Source organism: Stenella coeruleoalba (genome assembly GCF_951394435.1).
Source record: "Stenella coeruleoalba genome assembly, chromosome: 4".
NCBI classification, from domain to species: domain Eukaryota; kingdom Metazoa; phylum Chordata; class Mammalia; order Artiodactyla; family Delphinidae; genus Stenella; species Stenella coeruleoalba.
In genome coordinates this window covers 109,275,718-109,294,637 of record NC_137149.1, presented here as the reverse complement: position 1 = coordinate 109,294,637, position 18,920 = coordinate 109,275,718, and the positions used below count along the sequence as shown (strand labels likewise).

At 39.0% G+C, this 18,920-nt stretch overlaps 1 protein-coding gene across 2 annotated transcripts in view; it reads right to left on the bottom strand.

The window, feature by feature from the left end:
- The window catches only part of LOC307185721 (uncharacterized protein), a 31,704-nt gene extending 15,627 nt beyond the window's left edge, over window positions 1-16,077 (bottom strand). The window contains exons 1-4 of one of the 2 annotated variants that reach the window (XM_079920149.1): window positions 15,956-16,077; window positions 11,033-11,103; window positions 7,940-8,036; window positions 6,228-6,329 (exon numbers count right to left, since the gene is read on the bottom strand). In XM_079920149.1, coding sequence (XP_079776275.1) covers window positions 6,228-6,329; window positions 7,940-8,036; window positions 11,033-11,103; window positions 15,956-16,033 — 348 coding nt within the window. In that variant the 5' untranslated portion in view covers window positions 16,034-16,077. Of the gene's footprint in view, window positions 1-6,227; window positions 6,330-7,939; window positions 8,037-10,763; window positions 10,941-11,032; window positions 11,104-15,955 lie in introns of those variants that run through there. The other variant, XM_079920150.1, reaches the window with a different exon arrangement.
- Window positions 16,078-18,920: the final 2,843 nt, after the last annotated feature.

Genomic DNA, 18,920 nt, shown 5'->3' with positions numbered 1-18,920 from the left:
TTGCTGCCATGTCTTTGCAAGTATGGATAAAGCTGCTATAATATCCACATACAGGTTTTTGTGTGGATATAATTTTCAACTCCTTTGGGTAAATACCGAGGAGCACTATTGCTGGATCATATGGTAAGAGTATGTTAGTTTTGTAAGTAACTGCCAAATTGTCTTCCAAAGTGACTATACCATTTTGCATTCCCATCAGCAGTGAATCAGAGTTGCTATTGCTCCACATCCTTGTCAGCATTTGGTGTTGTCAGTGTTTTGAATTTTGGCCATTCTAATAGGTGTGTTAGGGGTATTTCATTGTTGCTATAATTTGCAATTCCCTAATGACATACGATGTTGAGCCTTTTCATATGCTTATTTGCCATCTGTATATCTTCTTTGGTGAGGTATCTATTCAAATATTTGGCCCATTTAAAAAATTGGGTTGTCTGTTTTCTTATCGTTGAGTTTTAAGAGTACTTTGTATATTTTGGGTTATAGTCCTTACCAGATTTGCTTTTTGCAAGTATCTTCTCCCAGTCTGCGGCTTGTCTTCTCATTCTCATGACAGCTTCTTGATCCCGTTTGACAATCTCTTTTAATTGGTGTATTTAGACCATTAACTTTTTAATTTTATTATAATTTATTTATTTATTTATTTTTGGCTGAGTTGGGTCTTCGTTGCTGCGTGCGGGCTTCCTCTAGTTGCGGTGAGCAGGGGCTACTCTTCGTTGTGGTGCGCGGGCTTCTCATTGTGGTGGCTTCTCTTTATTGCGGAGCACAGGTTCTAGGTGCGTGGACTTCAGTAGCTGCAGCGCGTGGGCTCAGTAGTTGTGGCTTGTGGGCTCTAGAGCACAGGCTCAGTAGTTGTGGCACATGGCCTTAGTTGCTCCACGGCATGTGGGATCCTCCTGGACCAGGGCTTGAACCCATGCCCCCTGCATTGGCAGGCAGATTCTTAGCCAGTGCACCACCAGGGAAGTCCTAGGCCATTAACTTTTAAAGTGATTATTGATATAGCTGGATTAATATCTACCATATTTGTTACCATTTTCTATTCATTGCTCTTGTTCTTTGTTGCTATTTTTGTCTTCAACTCTATCCATATTAAAAATGACCTCTACATCTGGAGAAAACTGTAATTTGAAAAGATACATGCACCCCAATGTTTACTGCAGCACTATTTACAACAGCCAAGACACAGGAGCAACCTAAATGTCCATCGACAGAGGAATGGATAAAGAAGGTGTGGTGTATATATATATATATATATATATATATAAAATGGAATATTACTCAGCCATAAAAAAGAATGAAATAATGCCATTTACAGCAATATGGATAGATCTAGAGATTATCATACTAAGTGAAGTAAGCCAGACAAAGACAAATATCATATGATATTGCTTATATGTGCAATCTAAAAAAAAAAAAAGACACAAATTAACTCATTTGCAAAACAGAAAGAGACTCACAGACATAGAAAACAAACTTATGGTTACCAAGGGGGACAGTGTGGGGAGGGATAAATTAAGAGTTTGGGATTAACATGTATACACTACTACTTGTAAAATAGATAATCAACAAAGACCTACTGTATAGCACAGGGAACTACAGTCAACTATATTTAATGATACTCAGAGTACTCAATACTTTGTAATAACCTGTAAGGGAAAAGAATCTGAAAGAGAATATATATATATATATATAACTGAATCACTGTGCTGTACACCTGAAACTAACATGGCATTGTAAATCAACTATACTTCAATAAAAAATGATCTCTAAGATATAGTGTTATATTTAAAAAGTAAGCTGCAGCTGCAGAAGAGTATTAAATAATAACATCAAGCACTTAGTATGTGGCAGGCACTGTTTTAAGCACTTCACACGTATAGTTCATTTAATTCCCAAACCATTATATAAAGTACTACTCTTTTCATCTTTTATTTTCTAAATAAGAAAACTCAGACTGAGAAAGTTAATATATTGCCCAATGTTACACAGCTAGAGGCAAAACAAGGATTCAGACTAAGAAGCTCTAGAGATTAAGCCTTTACCTATTGTACTAATGATCACAGTTTTGTGAATATATATAAATATAAATAAATAAATAAATATAAATAAATAAATATATATATAAATTCTGGAAGCTTACACACCAAACTGTTAAGAGTGTTCACCTCAGGGGGGTTTGATTGAGATTGTAGGAGATATTTATATTTCACTTTTTATACTTTTGTATTATCTCACTTTATTAATGAGCATTATTTTTAAATCTAAAAATGATATTAAAATCCCCTGCTCTTTGGCAAGTGATCAAATCCACCTTAAACAGAACTCTGATCTTGGTCACTGGACCATGCAACTTACAATTAATGTTCTGTGAGGAGCTCACTAGTTGGAATGTAGAAAAGAGGGAATTCCTAGTTGAAATGTGTCTCCCCAAAAAGATTCTTTTAAGTCCTAATTCTGGATACTTGTGAATGTGACCTTATTTGGAAATAAGGTTTTGGTGGCTTGTGTTAAGAAATGTTTAGTGGATGCTTCTATGGCTCATGGGTTAAAATTTTTTATTAAGACATAATCAAGTTAAGATATAGCACAGGGAACTCTACTCAGTGCTCCGTGGTGACCTAAATGGGAAGGAAATCCAAATAAAAGTGGATATATGTATATGTATAACTGATTCACTTTGCTGTACAGCAGAAACTAACACACACTGTAAAGCAACTACACTCCAATAAAAATTAATTAAAAAAAGACATAATCAAGTTAAGATAAATGGTGAATCTTTGATTTTTCTTTTTATTCCTTTTCTCTTTTTCTCTCCTTTTAAAAAATGCTTAATCTTTTAAGATTAAGAGACTCATCTAAGTTTTGTTAAGATAATGTATTCATAGTCCATTCAATGGCATTTGGTACATTTATACATATAAATATATTTAAAACTCTCTCAAAACTACTTTTTTTTTTGCTGTGTGCATTTTTCTAATCATAGTATAAAAAAGTCAACACCTTTTATAAAATTTTCTACAGATTTGAAGCTCACCAGGTTAGTTTATACATGTTAAACAAATTTCTTTGATGTCAGATGTGTTAACTGCTTAAAATGTGCATATTTTCGCAGGGTTTTCAGGAGCTATGTTAATTATATATTTTAGCTGTGTTGAATATTGCAGAATTCTCCATAAGAGAATATACAAATTTAATATATCTATCCTTAGTTACTTCTTCAGGCATTGTGGTGGACTCACCCTGTGGGGACCCCCACTGAGTCACATCTTTATAAAATTCCCTCCCCTTCAGTGTGATCTGCCCCTAACGAATGGAAGCAAAGGTGATGAGGTCACTCCTGTGATTACATCATATTATATAATATTTAGCAGACCGGAGTGAGAGATTCCTCTGCTGGCCTTGAAGAAGCAAGCAGCTGTGCTGAGGACGCCCTTGTGGCAAAGAACTGCTATCAGTCTTTAGGACCGAGGGTGTCCTCCAGCCAACAGCCAGCAAAAAGCTGCATCCCTCGCACAGCTCTTAGGAAATAAATTCTGCAACAATCTGAATGAGGCTGGAAGCAGATTCTTCCCCAGAGCTTCCAGATGAGAACATAGTCTGGCTGACACACTCACTGAAGCCTTGTGAGACCCTGAGCAGAAAACCCAGTTAAACCATGCCTTGCTTCCTGACTCATAAAAACTGTGAGATAATAAAATGTGTGTTGTTTTAGGCTGCTGATTTGTGGTAATTTGTTACCATACAAATTATTTATTTATTTATTTTTGGCTGTGTTGGGTCTTTGTTTCTGTGCGAGGGCTTTCTCTAGTTGCAGCAAGCGTGGGCCACTCTTCATCGCGGTGCGCGGGCCTCTCACTATCGCGGCCTCTCTTGTTGCGGAGCACAGGCTCCAGACGCGCAGGCTCAGTAGTTGTGGCTCACGGGCCTAGTTGCTCCGTGGCATGTGGGCTCTTCCCAGACCAGGGCTCGAACCCGTGTCCCCTGCATTGGCAGGCAGATTCTCAACCACTGCGCCACCAGGGAAGCCCACCATACAAATTTGTTACCATAAATAGAAAACTAATGCAGGTATACTTAAAATATTTTATTATGGAAAAGTTCAAACATATACAGAAGCAGAGTGAATTGTTTAGTGTACCCATCACCTACTTTCGGCAGTTATCAACACATGGCCAATCTTATTTCATCTGTACTACTACTGATTACTCCTTCCCCAAATGTATTATTTTAAAGCAAATCCTAGACAGTCTATTATTTTAATCTGTAAATGCTTCAATCTGTATCTCTAAAAGATATGGCCTTGTTTTTCTTAAAAAACAAAACCACAACATCATGATCACATCCAAAAATATTCCTTAGTATCATCAAATATTTGGTTTGTCCCTTATACACTGACGATGGGAATGTAAATTGGTACAACCACTGTGGAAAACAGTACGGAGCTTCCTCAAAAAAATAAAAATAGAACTACCATATGACCCAGCAATTCTACTCCCTGGTATATATCCGAAAAAAACCCAAAACACTAATTTGAAAAGATACATGCACCCCAATGTTCATAGCAGCATTATTTACAATAGCCAAGATACGGAAGCCACCTAAGTGTCCATCAACAGATGAATGGATTAAGAAGATGTGGTAAAAACAAAAAAACAAAACAAAAAGAAGATGTGGTATACATATATACAATGGAATACTACTAAGCTGTAAAAAACAATGAAATATTGCCATTTGCAGCAGCATGGATGGACTTGGAGGGCATTATGCTAAGTGAAATAAGTCAGACAGAGAAAGACAAATCCTGTATGATATCACTTACATGTGGAATTTAATACATACAACAAACTAAGGCATATAACAAAAAAGAAGCAGACTGACAGATATAGAGAACAAACTAGTGGTTACCAGTGGGGTCAGGAAAGGGGAGGGGGGTGAGGTAGGTGTAGGGGATTAAGAGGTACAAACTATTAGGAAAAAAATAAGCTACAAGGGGGCTTCCCTGGTGGCGCAGTGGTTGAGAGTCCGCCTGCCGATGCGGGGGACGCAGGTTCGTGCCCCGGTCCGGGAAGATCCCACATGCCGCGGAGTGGCTGGGCCCGTGAGCCATGGCCGCTGAGCCTGCATGTCCGGAGCCTGTGCTCCGCAACGGGAGAGGCCACAGCAGTGAGAGGCCCGCGTACAGCAAAAAAAAAAAAAAAAAAGCTACAAGGATATATTGTAAAACATACAGAATATAGCCAATATTTTATAATAACTATAAGTGGAGTATAACCTTTAAAAATTGTGAATCACTATATTGTACACCTGTAACTTATATTGTACAGCAACTGTACTTCAATAAAAGAAAAAGAACTTTATTATGGTAAAACATACATATCATAAAATGTACAATTTTAACCATTTTTAGCTGTACAGTTCAGTGGCATTAAGTATGTTCACATTAAGTATATCACCACCATCTATCTCCAGAACCTTTTTATTTTCCCAAACTGAAACTCTGTACCCATTAAACAATAACTTCTCCTCCTCCCTTCCTCCCAGGCTCTGGCAACCACCTTGCTACTTTCTGTCTCTATAAATAATCTGACCACTCTATGTACCTCATATAAGTGGAATTACACAGTATTTGTCCTCTTGTGACTGTCTTATTTCACTTAAAAGGGACTACTCTTTTAAAAAAAATGTATTGAAGTATAGTTGATTTACAATGTTAATTTCTGCTGAGGGACTACTTTAAAAATATTTAATTTAATATTTGTGTAAAATATTTACACAATGATTATGATTATTATAATTTTTAAAATTGTGTAAAATATTTACATGGTTCCAAGTTGAATTTGCAAGACAAGTTTCATTCAGAGAGGTCTAGTTTCTATTCCTGTCCCCATCCATACACAGGCAACCACTGAAATGTTTTTGGTTTATCCTTCCTTTGTCCCCCCATCCCCCCCTTTTTTTGCTATAAGCAAACATATTTGTATTTATTCCCTCTTTCTTAAATGGTTGCATACAAGGATGGTAAGTAAATAACAGTATACCATATATATTTTCTCTGTCTTGCTTTATTCAATATTTATCAATATTTCATGGATATCATTCCTTATCATTATATAGAGATAGAAGTTCTTAGTTCTCATTCACCTTAACAGCTCTTAACTCATAATTCCTAACTGATTTGTCAGATGTAATACTGACAATGTTTAGGACCACACTTGGAGGTTACATACCATATACTTTCCTAATACTTGTTGAAAATCTGTAGCAACTGCATTTGACGGAGAAAAATGTTCTTGTGACATCAAAGGATTTCTCAGAAAAGTCTCACTAACCTGGGGAAATTAATGGAAATATTTAAATTATATAGATAATTTCAACTGGAGAATTACATAGTAAGTGTTTATTTGAAGCAAAGTCTGGCAGAAACTTTCAATAAAAGAAACCAGAACAGTTCTAGAATTTTGGTGGCAGGGTATCTTTTCTATTTTAAAGATGCAGTATTAATGAAAAGTGTGCTCATATCTCATATCTTGTATCGTGAGATTGCAGGTGCTACCTTGATTCTTTGGTATTGGTATTTCTGAAGACTTGAGGGGACTTGCAGATGTTCACCTCTGGCAGACAAGGAAGGATAGGAGTCACTGATATTCTCTAAGTAAGTGCTTTTCATTTTCCCCTCCTGCTCTTACCCTCAAAATCCATTCAATGATAACAAAACAATCCCAACTAAATGTCATGAGACTATCTTCCAAACCCTATAGGGTTGTTATATGATATTTCAAAGCTTTAAGAAGGAATTCTGACAATTGTTTGTACTTAATGTTGTATCACCCGAAAAGCAGTGGTAAAAATCATGCAGTCTGGTTTTGGAAAGTTGGAAAAGTTGGATGTCTTTCCATAATGGCAGAGAGGGAAAAAAAAATTAGAGTATAGTCAGTTAAATGGCTAACAGTGTTTATCATGTAGATGCTAACAATTGTCTAGGCATAAATGTAGAGTGAATTACAATATTAGGCCTTATAATCCTTGATTCTATATATGGTTACAGTTTGAGTTGTGTTAAAACAAGTTGGTACACTAAACAAATGAAATATATGCATAATGTGACTGGAGAATAACTATTAATAACTATAGTACAGCTGACCGATTTTTCCATTAATATTTTTTGTTAAAATATTTTTCCTAAATTATATATTTGTGAATAAAATTGAAGATTAGTATTATTAACTTTTTAAAATAAGAAAAAAACATACTATTTGGATCATAAAATTACCAGAATAATGGTTTAGCCCTAGTCTGTCTCTGAGACTGCCTTTCACAGTCTTATTCTAGTTTGAAGTTAGACACTGGGTGATAGTCAGCAGTAGATGATATCTATTGAGAAGGTTAACTAGGCTTTAAGAAATTTATAAAATCTCATGTATCTGTATAAGTACATACACATAAGTACTCTATCATATTTCATATTTGTTGGCAACTTTCAGGTAAAACGTTCTCTAAAAGTAGTATATCTTGATTAAAAAAATTTTTTTTCATTTAACTCATAATTGATTCATATTTTCTGCCAGAAGTGTCTTATCTATAATTATTTGAAAATTAAATACATATGCTATTGAGAAGGTATATTAAATATTAGTAAAGCTTAATTTTTCTTTTTTTTTTTTTTTTTAATTTTTCTTATTTTTAAAGAACGAAATAAATATGAGAGATTCCAAAGATGATCTGGGTTAATCATCTTTGTAGATCTTGCTTAAGAGTTAGGGGAATTGTAGAAGCAGAAGACAGATGAGGGATGAAGGTAAGAAATCTCTGAAGGTCACTAATGGCTCTGCTATATAGACAGATCTGCTTTTGGTTAGGGACATTATTACCAATAAACTATAAAACAGACCTCATAATTTCAATAACTGAAAAAGTCAAAGCAGTAAAAGAAATTACTTACATTTTTAAGAAATGCAGATGGTGTTACAGTATCTAAGGCATTGTCTGAGGCACATAGGTAAGTGATTCCGTCAATAAAGAGAGTATGGTAGACAAAGCTTTGAAAAGAATACATTCAGTTACATGATAATATTAAATTAAGTACTGATACAGAGAATTTAATTTCGTTTTCAAGCTCTCATTAATAGTATAAAAACTATGTAGATAACTTTTTATAATCAGAATAATTAGAAATCTTTCATACCTTTGAAAAATTAAACTATGTTCAATAAAAACTCTCTAAAATGTGAATATGCATTTAAAATTGCATCAATAAAAATAAATTACAATAGAGAAAACTCTAATAATCTAATCATATATATTTCACATGCCTTTGATGGAAGTCATTCTCATTCCAAGACTGAATCTAGATTCTGATCAAAGAGAAAATGCTATGTTCACTGATTTTTACTATCCTTATATTTTTAGGTAGACATATTTAATTTTGGCACTTCTTGGCTTTCTATTATGATAGATTAGAATTTGAAAGTTGTAAATTCCCAAGACCAAATATTCTAGAGCACAGGATGAGTCCGGGAGGGGGAATTAAACTCCCCTATAGTAATCCAGTGTAGCTTTTCCTGACCACTCCAACTTCTAGACCTTTTGTGCCTTCTCAGACTCACTTATTAGGAGGCTAGAAGACTCTTGGAAAGTGCTTCCATCTTTACTACCCAACAATCCAGAAAATTTAGGAATATGGCAACCAAAATAGTTGCTTGGTGCCTAGGCTTTAATCTAGTCATTTTTGAGCACTCTATATCCAAATGGTTAACAGGCAACAGGCCTGTTCAAATGCTAAACTGGATAGATATGAGAATGAGGCACTTCAAAAATAGGTAGAAAAGATAATCCCAGGGGCAGAAAACTTAAGATATGTGCCCCTTCAATATAAATCCTTGATATCATATCATGAATACAATATGCTACAAATATTTTTAATGATGATATTAATTGACATGCATAATATCCACTAGGAAAATGTTTTTATTTTTAAATACGGAGGAGTCTTCACAGGAAAAGAGTTGCTAATTCTGTCATCTCTCCAAAAGTTATATATGTGTTCTAAATTGATACTGGATGTGATTTTAAATTTATGCTTAGTGTGTTATTGGTAACACTCAGAAACCATCCTTAAATATTAAAAATCTTGAATACCTGATGACTAGGATATATTGTTAACTGACAAATGCAAGATGGAGAAAAGTGGGTATGATGTACTGCAATTTATGTATCAGTCTCATTTCCTAACATAAGGGAAGTACAAATATATGTATGTCTCTTATAGAAAAAAAAAAAAGGAAAATGATAAACTAAGAACTTATTCGAAATGGTTACCTACATAGAGGGAGAGAGAGTAGTGTGAAGAAAGCAATGAAAATTAGACTTTGTGAAGGAAACTCATTTTGTAGATTTGACTTTGGAGCCATATAAATGTTTTACATAATTATAAAATGTTATTAAATCAGACTTTAAAGAGTGCAATCCTTAAAAATAAAAAACAAAATTATAAAAAAAAGAACTTAACTTTATATCAAGTCACCCAAGCAAGAGATGGTGGCAGAGGTTGTCAGATTCTGAATATGTTTGGAAGGTAAAGACAACAGGATTTGCTGATGGGCTGGGTTTGGAAGTAAAAGAGACCAAAGTCAAGGATCCCGAAGGTTTTAGGCCTGAGGAACTGGAAAGGTGGTATGTGGAAGACTGCAGGAGGCGTGGCTTTGGACAGAAGTTTGAGATGCCCATCAGACATCCAACAGATATGTGGAATGAGCAGCTGGATATACAAGTCTGGAGTTCAGGGAAGAGGTCCTCAAAAGATTCAAACTAGAATGTTCAATATAGGTAAGCCAAGAGTAGAGGAGGAAAGAATCTCTTTTTGATAACATTCCAGCTAACAAATGAAAACAAAACTAGAATATCACCATTATGCAACCCCCAATAAATTAATGGCTCTAGGGTGTAGGCAATGAATATCAATGGCTACTAGCATGCCAAAAGGAGATATAAGCAGGTATTTTATACCGTCTGATGAAAAAACACCTGCAGTCTTGCCAAAGGGATTAGGCCACTGGATCCAGCCACTTGGACCATGGTGAACTGCATTTTGAATATGCAATCAGCAAAACCAGACTGAGCGAAACTCTATAGGTCCTTCAACAATAAATTGTAAGGAAAGAAAAGGGGTGGAGGGGGAATATGTGGATTAAAGAGACTTAAAAGACACCAAATTAAAAAATGGGCAGAATTGGGCTCTTGTGCCTGAGGATGCTTATTTAGGTACTGAGGCAATGAAGAAACAGGATAAGTGACTGCTACAGAATTTGGAACGGTGGTTGATTTGGGGGGGAGGGAGGAAACTGTGAATGGGGCAGGATACATGGTAGGGAGTTTTGGGGATACCTGGCAGTGTTCTATTTTTTGGCTTAGATGGTAGTTGCAGTTGGTTGGGGGAGGTCCTTTGAGAAACTTCATAAAACTATACATTTGCTTGATGTGGCTTTTGTATTATTTTACAATATAAAGGTTAAAACACACCTCGTCTTAAAAGGACAATGATGAGTCTAAAAATAATAGATCTCTCTTATTCCCCACATGTTTTACCAGCAGAATATTTACTTGGGACATTACATAGTTTAATCCATACCATGTGATGTCCCAAGTAAAGTAGAGTGATGTTATTAAAGATATTTTCAAGTGGAAGTTTCCTTTTTTATTAATGAAATATTTTGGGAATAACTAAAAAGGTATGGAGAATAAGATAACAGGAACACTTGTAGACCTACCATTCAGTCAAAATGTTACAGGTACAATTAATGTCCCCTGTATACCCTTCCTCAATTTCTCCTCCCTTCTCTTTTGCAGAGGTAGCCACTATCTTGAATTTAATGTTCATCATTCTCATTCACGATTTTATACTTTTACATATAGAAGTTCTCCTTTCTGAGAGTTCAGTCAAGAGTCTGTATAAGAAATATTTTTCCCCATGTCATTATCACTGTAATTATCAGCTGGTAATGATTAAAAAATAGACTTTTATTAGAATATACCTTACCTTCCCATTTGAATTATGGTCTTTGGTTCAGCTCTAAGAAGCACTAGTTTAAGCACTGTTGCTGCTGCTTCCTAAAAATAAATTGTCAGCATTTACTTTGTAGAAGATTGTAGTGTCTTTTATTACTCATCTGCTTAATTTATCAATGTTCTGTTTAGTTTATTAAGGAACAACTGTTTACTAGGAGAACTAATGGGTGGTTATTCATAATGCATGGTAAGAGGCAAGTTATCATGAAATGTTCATATGAATATGAAGGAAAATATTAAAATTACATATACATATACTTTGTGTATATACATATAAGTGTGCAAATATAAGTTGCACTAATTAGTCCTTTTCACAGCACATTATTAATATGACTGGGAAGATATTTGACTATCTAATCAAATATCTTTTCAGTGACTTCTACGAAGCTATACATAAAATGTTAATGGATTAAAAGTATTCAGCTTTTAGTCTTTGAATAACCTATGCAGTCTTCTTTTTTTAGATTAAGATAAAATTTTTACTCATTATTATTCACTGACATCTTTCTATTAAACAAATAATTGCTAAGATCCCTTCTACTTATTTCTTTTTTTTTGTTTGTTTGGCTGCGTTGGGCCTTCGTTGCTGTGCGCGGGCTTTCTCTAGTTGTGGCGAGTGGGAGGTAACTCTTCGTTGTGGTGCGTGGGCTTCTTGTTGCGGTGGCTTCTCTTGTTGCAGAGCATGGGCTCTAGGCATGCAGACTTCAGTAGTTGCAGCACGTAGGCTTAGTAGTTGCAGCACGTGGGCCCTACAGTGCACGGGCTTCAGCAGTTGTGGCGCGTAGGCTCCAGGCACATGGGCTCAGTAGTTGTGGTTTGCAGGCTCTAGAGCACAGGCTCAGCAGTTGTGGCGCATGGGCTTAGTTGCTCCGTGGCATGTGGGATCTTCCCGGACCAGGGATTGAACCCGTGTCCCCTGCACTGGCAGGAGAAGTCTTAACCACTGCACCACCAGGGAAGTCCCTACTTGTTTCTTATAAGGCTCATTCTTTGGGAGAAAATTTGCAAGGTATTATGATTATCCATAATACCTTAAATACAGTTAATTATATGGAATCCCACTAATTGACTTTAGAAGTGTGAAAGGAACCTGAAAGTTACCTAAGAAGACTTGAATAGCCACATTCCTGATTAACTTTTCATTTTCAAAAAATGACACTTGAAATAAAAACGTTTTGGGAGAGAAAAGCTTGTTATTAATGGTAGAGAGTAAAACTTGAAATTCTTGGTATTACCAGAAAAATCCAGGCAATATTCTCTAGGAAACGATTTCCTAAGAAACATTAAGGAAATTAAGAGAAAACATAATCTTTCAGTTACTCTATTCTCATCACTGGAACATATTCCCCTACCCTTCCCAAAGTGTCCCTTTTAGAGTATATAAACTATGAAATCACAGAAACATGTGAAACAAAGCAAATGGCAACATGAGGCAGTAAAATAATTGACACACTGGACTGTAGTGCCATTTCTGGAGTTGAAGTGCTGCACAACCTAAGAAAATGAGTTGTCTGGGTCTGTTTCCTTGTGTGAAGAATGAAAGGATTGGGTAAGATGATCTCTGCAGTCCTGTCCAGTTTCATTTGATTTCATGATTAAGCTTTGGTAGATACTAATATTTTCTAATGAGTATAAAATATTTGTGACATTAATATTTAGCACTGAAGGAAGATATGATAGAACTGTGCCTTAAAGCTCCTTCTCCCTGGTCAGCCTTCCACATAGCAGTCATTCCAGACCTTTAATCCTGTCCCCCAACTGCATACTGCTCCACCATGTTCCACTTTCTTACTTCCTTGCATGCTTCATAAAGAGAGGCCAATGGGCTTATAAACTCCTTCAACTTTCTGACTCTCTCCCTTCATAATTAATGAAGTAGTTATTGAGAACATACTATGTCCAGGCATGGTCCACTGTAAGGACAGAGTTGAAGACAGTCCCTGTCCTGAAGGAGTCCGATGGCAGAGACAGTTAAGTAAAAGAAGATTCCAGTTCAACCTGGCAAGTAGTTTGGTAAAGGGATGTAAATTAGCCTGGGCATAGAGAAGGCTTCAAGGAGGAATTGAGAAACATCTCAGAGCACAGAAGAGGTGACACTGCTAAAAAATGGAGACAGGTGGGTTCCGGGGAGAGGGAACAGGAGATTGGAAGGGAGATCTTGGTGAGACTGGAGAGCAGCATGAAGTTCAGGATGGCTGGAGCACAGGGACAGCTGGGGAAGAGAAGGAGGTAATCATGGAAAAGCCCTACCAGGGAGGGCTGTGAATGCCAGGCTAAGGACTATGAACTTTACAATGAAAGTAATCAGGTGCCATCCAATGATTTTAAGCAGGGGAGTGACAGGATCATATTTGCTTTTAGGAACAATCCTCTGAGCAGCAGTGTGGAGGCTGGTTTTGAGAGGGACAAGGCTAAGGTCTGGGAGATGAGTTAGGAGCCATCTTCAATAACCCTGGTGAGAAGTAACAAAGGCCTTGATGAAGATGTGGTTCAGAAACAAGGAGATGGATTCAACATGTACTCAGGAGATGGAACTGATAAAACTTGGTGGCAAAGAACACATTTGAGAGTGCAGAAGAGGGAAAAATGAAAGATGACTCCCAGTTTCCAGCTTGAATGGCTTAGTAGAGCTATGCGGCAAGATTAGAAATACACGAGGAGGAATCCACTAGGAAAGAATTAATTTAGTGCTGGACATGATATGCTTGAACTTCTTCTATTAGGCAATCTACTCGTGGAAAGAGATTACCTTGAAAGCAGATTTGGCAGTGATCAAAATAAAGGTGTCCATTTGTGTGAACAAATGCGTCAAGTTAAAAGAGGACTAAAGTTAGAACCCTGAAGAACATGGCATTCAAGGGACTGGCACAGAGGAGAGCCTCAGAAGGAGACTAAATTCCATGTCTATATCCATACCTCCTCCTTTCCCCAAGACAGCATTCCTCTAAACCAAGGCTCACATCTCTACTGCCACACTGGATCCATCCCTTTGTGCTCCTTCAGGTCTTGCTCTAACCAATAATCACTGCCCCTTATATCTTCAACCTCTTCTCCTCTCCATTAGCCTATATTCAGGTGAAGGTTTTCCCTGTATTAAAAAATGAGGCCCTTTCCTGGACCATACTTCTTCTAGCTTTCACCCTCTCTCATTCCCCTTCTAAATTCTTGAAAGAACAGTCTAACTTCACTCACTCTACTTCCTGGTCTCCGTTCACTTGGCCTAAAGCCATCTGGCTTCTTCTGCCTCTACCTCCACCACTATCAGTAGGATCACTTAACATTTCCTAATTGTCAGTCCAATGAACACCTCTTGGATCTTGTTCAACTTCTCTGGGTCATGAGACATTCTTGTAATTTTCTTCTCTCAGCTTTCAGAATACCACTGCTCTCATTTGGTGACCAGCCTCTCTATTCTATTCTTAACAGTGTTCTGCCTTTTGGTACTCCTTTCTTCTCACTTGGGCACTCTTACCCACTTCTACCATCTTTAACTGTTAGCCCTGACCCTCTGACTGCTACCTATTGGAGCTTTTAATGACTTAAATCTTTTGGGAATAAGATGGAGGAATAAACACACAAACAGATTAGCTATTTCCAACCGGCAACAAAATTCAACCTGTCCCAAATTGTACTTTCCGCCCTTGCATTTCCTCTGACTTCTTCCCCCAGAATCCTGCCTCCATCTGTAGTTTCCATCTTGTTTAATGCCACCTAAGAAAAAAATTTGACAAATCTTCACATTGTACACCTTAAACTTACAAAATGTTATATGCCAATTGTATCTCAATAAAGCTGGGGAAAAAAGATTAAAAAAAACAAAAAGAATCATCCTAGGCATGGCCCTGTTCCCTATCCTACATATCCAGCCAGTCATTAACTCCTGAGGATTAGTTTGCAAAGTCTCTTTAGGATCTGCCCACTCCTCTCCTTCTTCACTGTCATTGCCTTAGCTCAGGACTTTAGATCTCCTAGATAAACTATAACACCACCATCCAAACTGGTTCTCTTCCCTCCAATCCCCCTTCTGTATTGTAACCAGACCAAAATTTCTAGTAAATGGATCAGATCTTGCTATTCCTCCATTTATAAATCTTTAACCGCTCCCTGGTTTCCCTTGGATAAGAGAACAAACTGAATATAGGACCTTGCATCAACTATTCTCTGTCCACTTTTCTGACCTCAGCTTTAGCTCCTATATACTGCGATCCTGTGCTCTAGCCACACTGAGGTTCTTGCGGTTCCCCCAAACACGCCATTCTGTTCCCTCTGCACGGAGTCCCCATTCCCTTTTCCTGGGGCAGGCTAATGCTCACTCTTGTAATACTTTTAAGCCAAGTACCTCCTCTGTGGTTGGCAAGCAGTCACCCATCCTGAGTGCTACAGGAGCAATCTCCATCTCCCGCCATTGAAATACTTTTTACATTGGAGGAGAACGAATGAAGCCCTTGGGTATAAAAGGACAATGTGCTCATCAAGGGACAGCTCCAGGCGCCGTCTTCTCTTCCTTGTTGCATCCCTACACCTTTACCCCGGGATTTCGCAACTAAAACACGTTCAATAAATGTGTGTTGAACTCCAGGCCATTTCTCCGCGGGGGAGATAAAATCTTTAAAGGTCTCCGGAATTAAACGTGACTGCAAATCTCAAGTATGTCACGTGCAGCACCAACCCTAACCCCTGGGCGGCGCACTTGCGACTCGGCCGGCCGGGAGCGCTAGTGGCTCACGCCGGGGATTCACCATCTCGCAGGCTAGGCCGTACGCAGGGGCGGGCCTCAAGCCTCAACAGCCCGCTCCGGGCAGCCCCTCGGCGCTCCGTCCTGAGGGGCGGGTCCAGTGGTCGCCACCCTCGAAAAGTGGAGCCTACGAAGGCTGAGGTGACGACCCAGGGGTACCTGATAAGAGCCGCCGGTTAGGGTCAGCTCCGCTAGGACCGCTCGGCCATTTGCAATGCAGCTGTAGGCGATCGTCATAGTGGGCGAACTAGAGAAGTACAGGCTCCCGCCGGACCTAACCGCCCGCGACAGTCTCGGGACACTGACTGGGGCGTGGCTCCCGGCGGGGCGGTGTCTGCGCAGGCGCGAGGAGCGATTGATTGGCAGGGAGGGAGGCGGGGCCCTCCCTTACCTGGGCTGAAACTGTGACGAGATCGGGCAAAGTCTCTGGAAAAACTGGCTTTGGTTAAGTGAAGTCTTTCTTCGTAGTCATCCTTAAAATCATTTAGGAGCCAGTTACTTCACAGTGTTTACTTACGTAGGATTCATTCTCAATCTAGGACATGTAAAATAATAGACCTTGATTTAAAATGAGATTCATTCATGAATTCAACAAGTACTGGCTGAACTCCCACTGTGCGCTCCCTAAGTGCTTGGACTAACAGGTATGCAAAAAGATAGGTTCCAGACCCTGACTTTTAGGAGTTCATGTTCTAGTAGTGGTCACAGAGGCACATGTAGACAAGTGCCAATCTCAAGTGACAGGTGTGCACTATGATTGAAAGATAAACTAATCGCACAAGTTGGAGCGGAGGCTGCTAATTCTCCCTGGGAGAGGGAGCAAAGCTTTCAAAGTCACTGTCCGATGGAGAGGGTGGGTTGGAATTCTCTTAAATGGGGACGAAAGGTAGGACAGTCTAAGCAGAGGGAACAGCTCTGTGAAGGCTTGGAAGAAGGCAGGCGGGTTCAGGGAATGGATGTGAGTGTGTGGTAGAGGAAGGGTGTGTGGTGGAGTGGGTAGGAGATGAGAAGGGTAGGAGTGGTAGAATGACTTGTTATCCTAGACCTCGAGTTTCTTGACAAGAATTTTTAAAAGTGCTTCAGATAAGCTTAGATATTTTCTTTTCTTTTTTTTTAACATCTTTATTGGAGTATAATTGCTTTACAATTGTGTTAGTTTCTGCTGTATAACAAAGTGAATCAGCTATACGTATACGTACATCCCCATATCTCCTCCCTCTTGCGTCTCCATCCCACCCTCCCCATCTCACCCCTCTAGGTGGACACAAAGCACTGAGCTGATCTCCCTGTGCATAAGCTTAGATATTTTCATTAGCAAGACATTGTGGTAGAGTTGGAAGAAGTCAGACACACTTGGATCCAAAATATAGGCATTGCCATTTACTCTGTGCCTTTATTGTAACTTAACTCTCTGAGACTCGGTTTGCTAATTTATAAAATAGGGATAGTTCTCAAGTTTAAATTAAGTAATTATGCAAAATACTTAGCATACCATAGATATGTAGTTGCAATCTTTAGTATGATAAATACATTAATGACAATTACTTTCTTGCTTCCAATGGTGTAACTTTAAAGGAAAAACAGTCAATGTCCTTATGGGGTGCCTGGCAGGAGGTGAAGACAGGTAGTTGACTGAGTTTATTTTAACCCAGTACAATCAAATTGTATTTGACAAGCAAGCAGCAAAACTGGTCTGGACTGTAGGGCTTGAGAAAAATGCCTTGTTGAATCATTTTATATAAAGGAAATCTTGAACCAATGTGTCTTATCAACTTAGAGATAATATCTCGTGTTACAGGTGGGTTGACTGAATTACAAGCATTGGTCACATTACTTATATGTGGGAAAATGAAATATGTTAATTCTGAGGTAATGCACTGGTATATTCTTGCTTGCTGTAAAAATAAGCTTAGTAAACTTGGCCACATTGCGTTGCTCCTTCTGTTTAGTAAATAGTGGAGCTGAAAGCCACAGGGCAATGAAGTCATGAGCTGTAGTAACAACAACAAGCATCGGATAATTGGAGAGGTGTATATGGGACTGTCCCCCTCTTGGGCTCACCTTGTCATATTAAAGCAATCCTGTGAAGCTAGTGTGGTGGGTCAACTTTGCACAGCCCACAAATTCTGGCCTACAGCAACGTAAAACATAAATTATAACACTACTCGACCTTTCTCGTGAGCCTCATGTTACCTGATATCTGAGCTTAATCTAGTCAGTGCGAGGTGTCCTCAGTGAACTCAGAATTTCCCCCTTCCCTTCTTTCTACACGGCGGAGGGGGGGCATCTATGTCTGTGAGGAACTTGGTGGAGGGGACATCTCCTGAGTCATGATCTTCGTCTCTCTAAGGTGGCATCTGCTGCTAATGTTTGTTTTCTGTCTGTGGTCATCAGTTCACATGCTCTACTTGGAACCTGCAGGCTCCCTTATGCACTCTGGCTCTCTCTCAACCGCTTTTGTGGCCCTCTTAGGGGCAAAGGAAACTTTCTGCTGCTCCCTTATGGCATTCTGAGGCTTTGGGAGGTTCAAGAGTCTGTCTCAGGACTCTGGCCAACACAGCATGCTGCCACCCCTCCTGTCATGCTGTCAGGCTGTTGTCATGGGGGAGCAGCTCTCAGACTTTACCTCACCTGGGAAGCAAGCCCTTGGATCCCCAGTTGGCTGAGAGTCTTCTCATCCCACACTCCATCACCCCTCATCTCCGGGGCTCGGTGGCTGGATTGCTTCCTGTGGACCCTCTGCCCTCCTCCAGCATGGGGAGACTCCAGCAGGCCCAGGTGGGGAGCTGCCCACCCTTCAGGCATTCTTCGCAATTTGTGGCATTACTGTTGGCTTCTGCTGTCGCAAACCTTTTCTTTCCATGGACTCTCTCTTTAGGGAGTTTCCAAAATGTATTTTGAAAGATTTAGAGCTGAGAATCTTTTCCTTCTCTCCCTGCTCTTCATCCTCTGTACTTCCTCCACCTCCTCCTCCATTTTCTTTGTTTTTTTTTTTTTTTTTTTTTGCGGTATGCGGGCCTCTCACTGCTGTGGCCTCTCCCGTTGAGGCTCCGGACGCGCAAGCTCAGCAGCTATGGCTCACGGGCCCAGCCGCTCCGCGGCATGTGGGATCCTCCCAGACCGG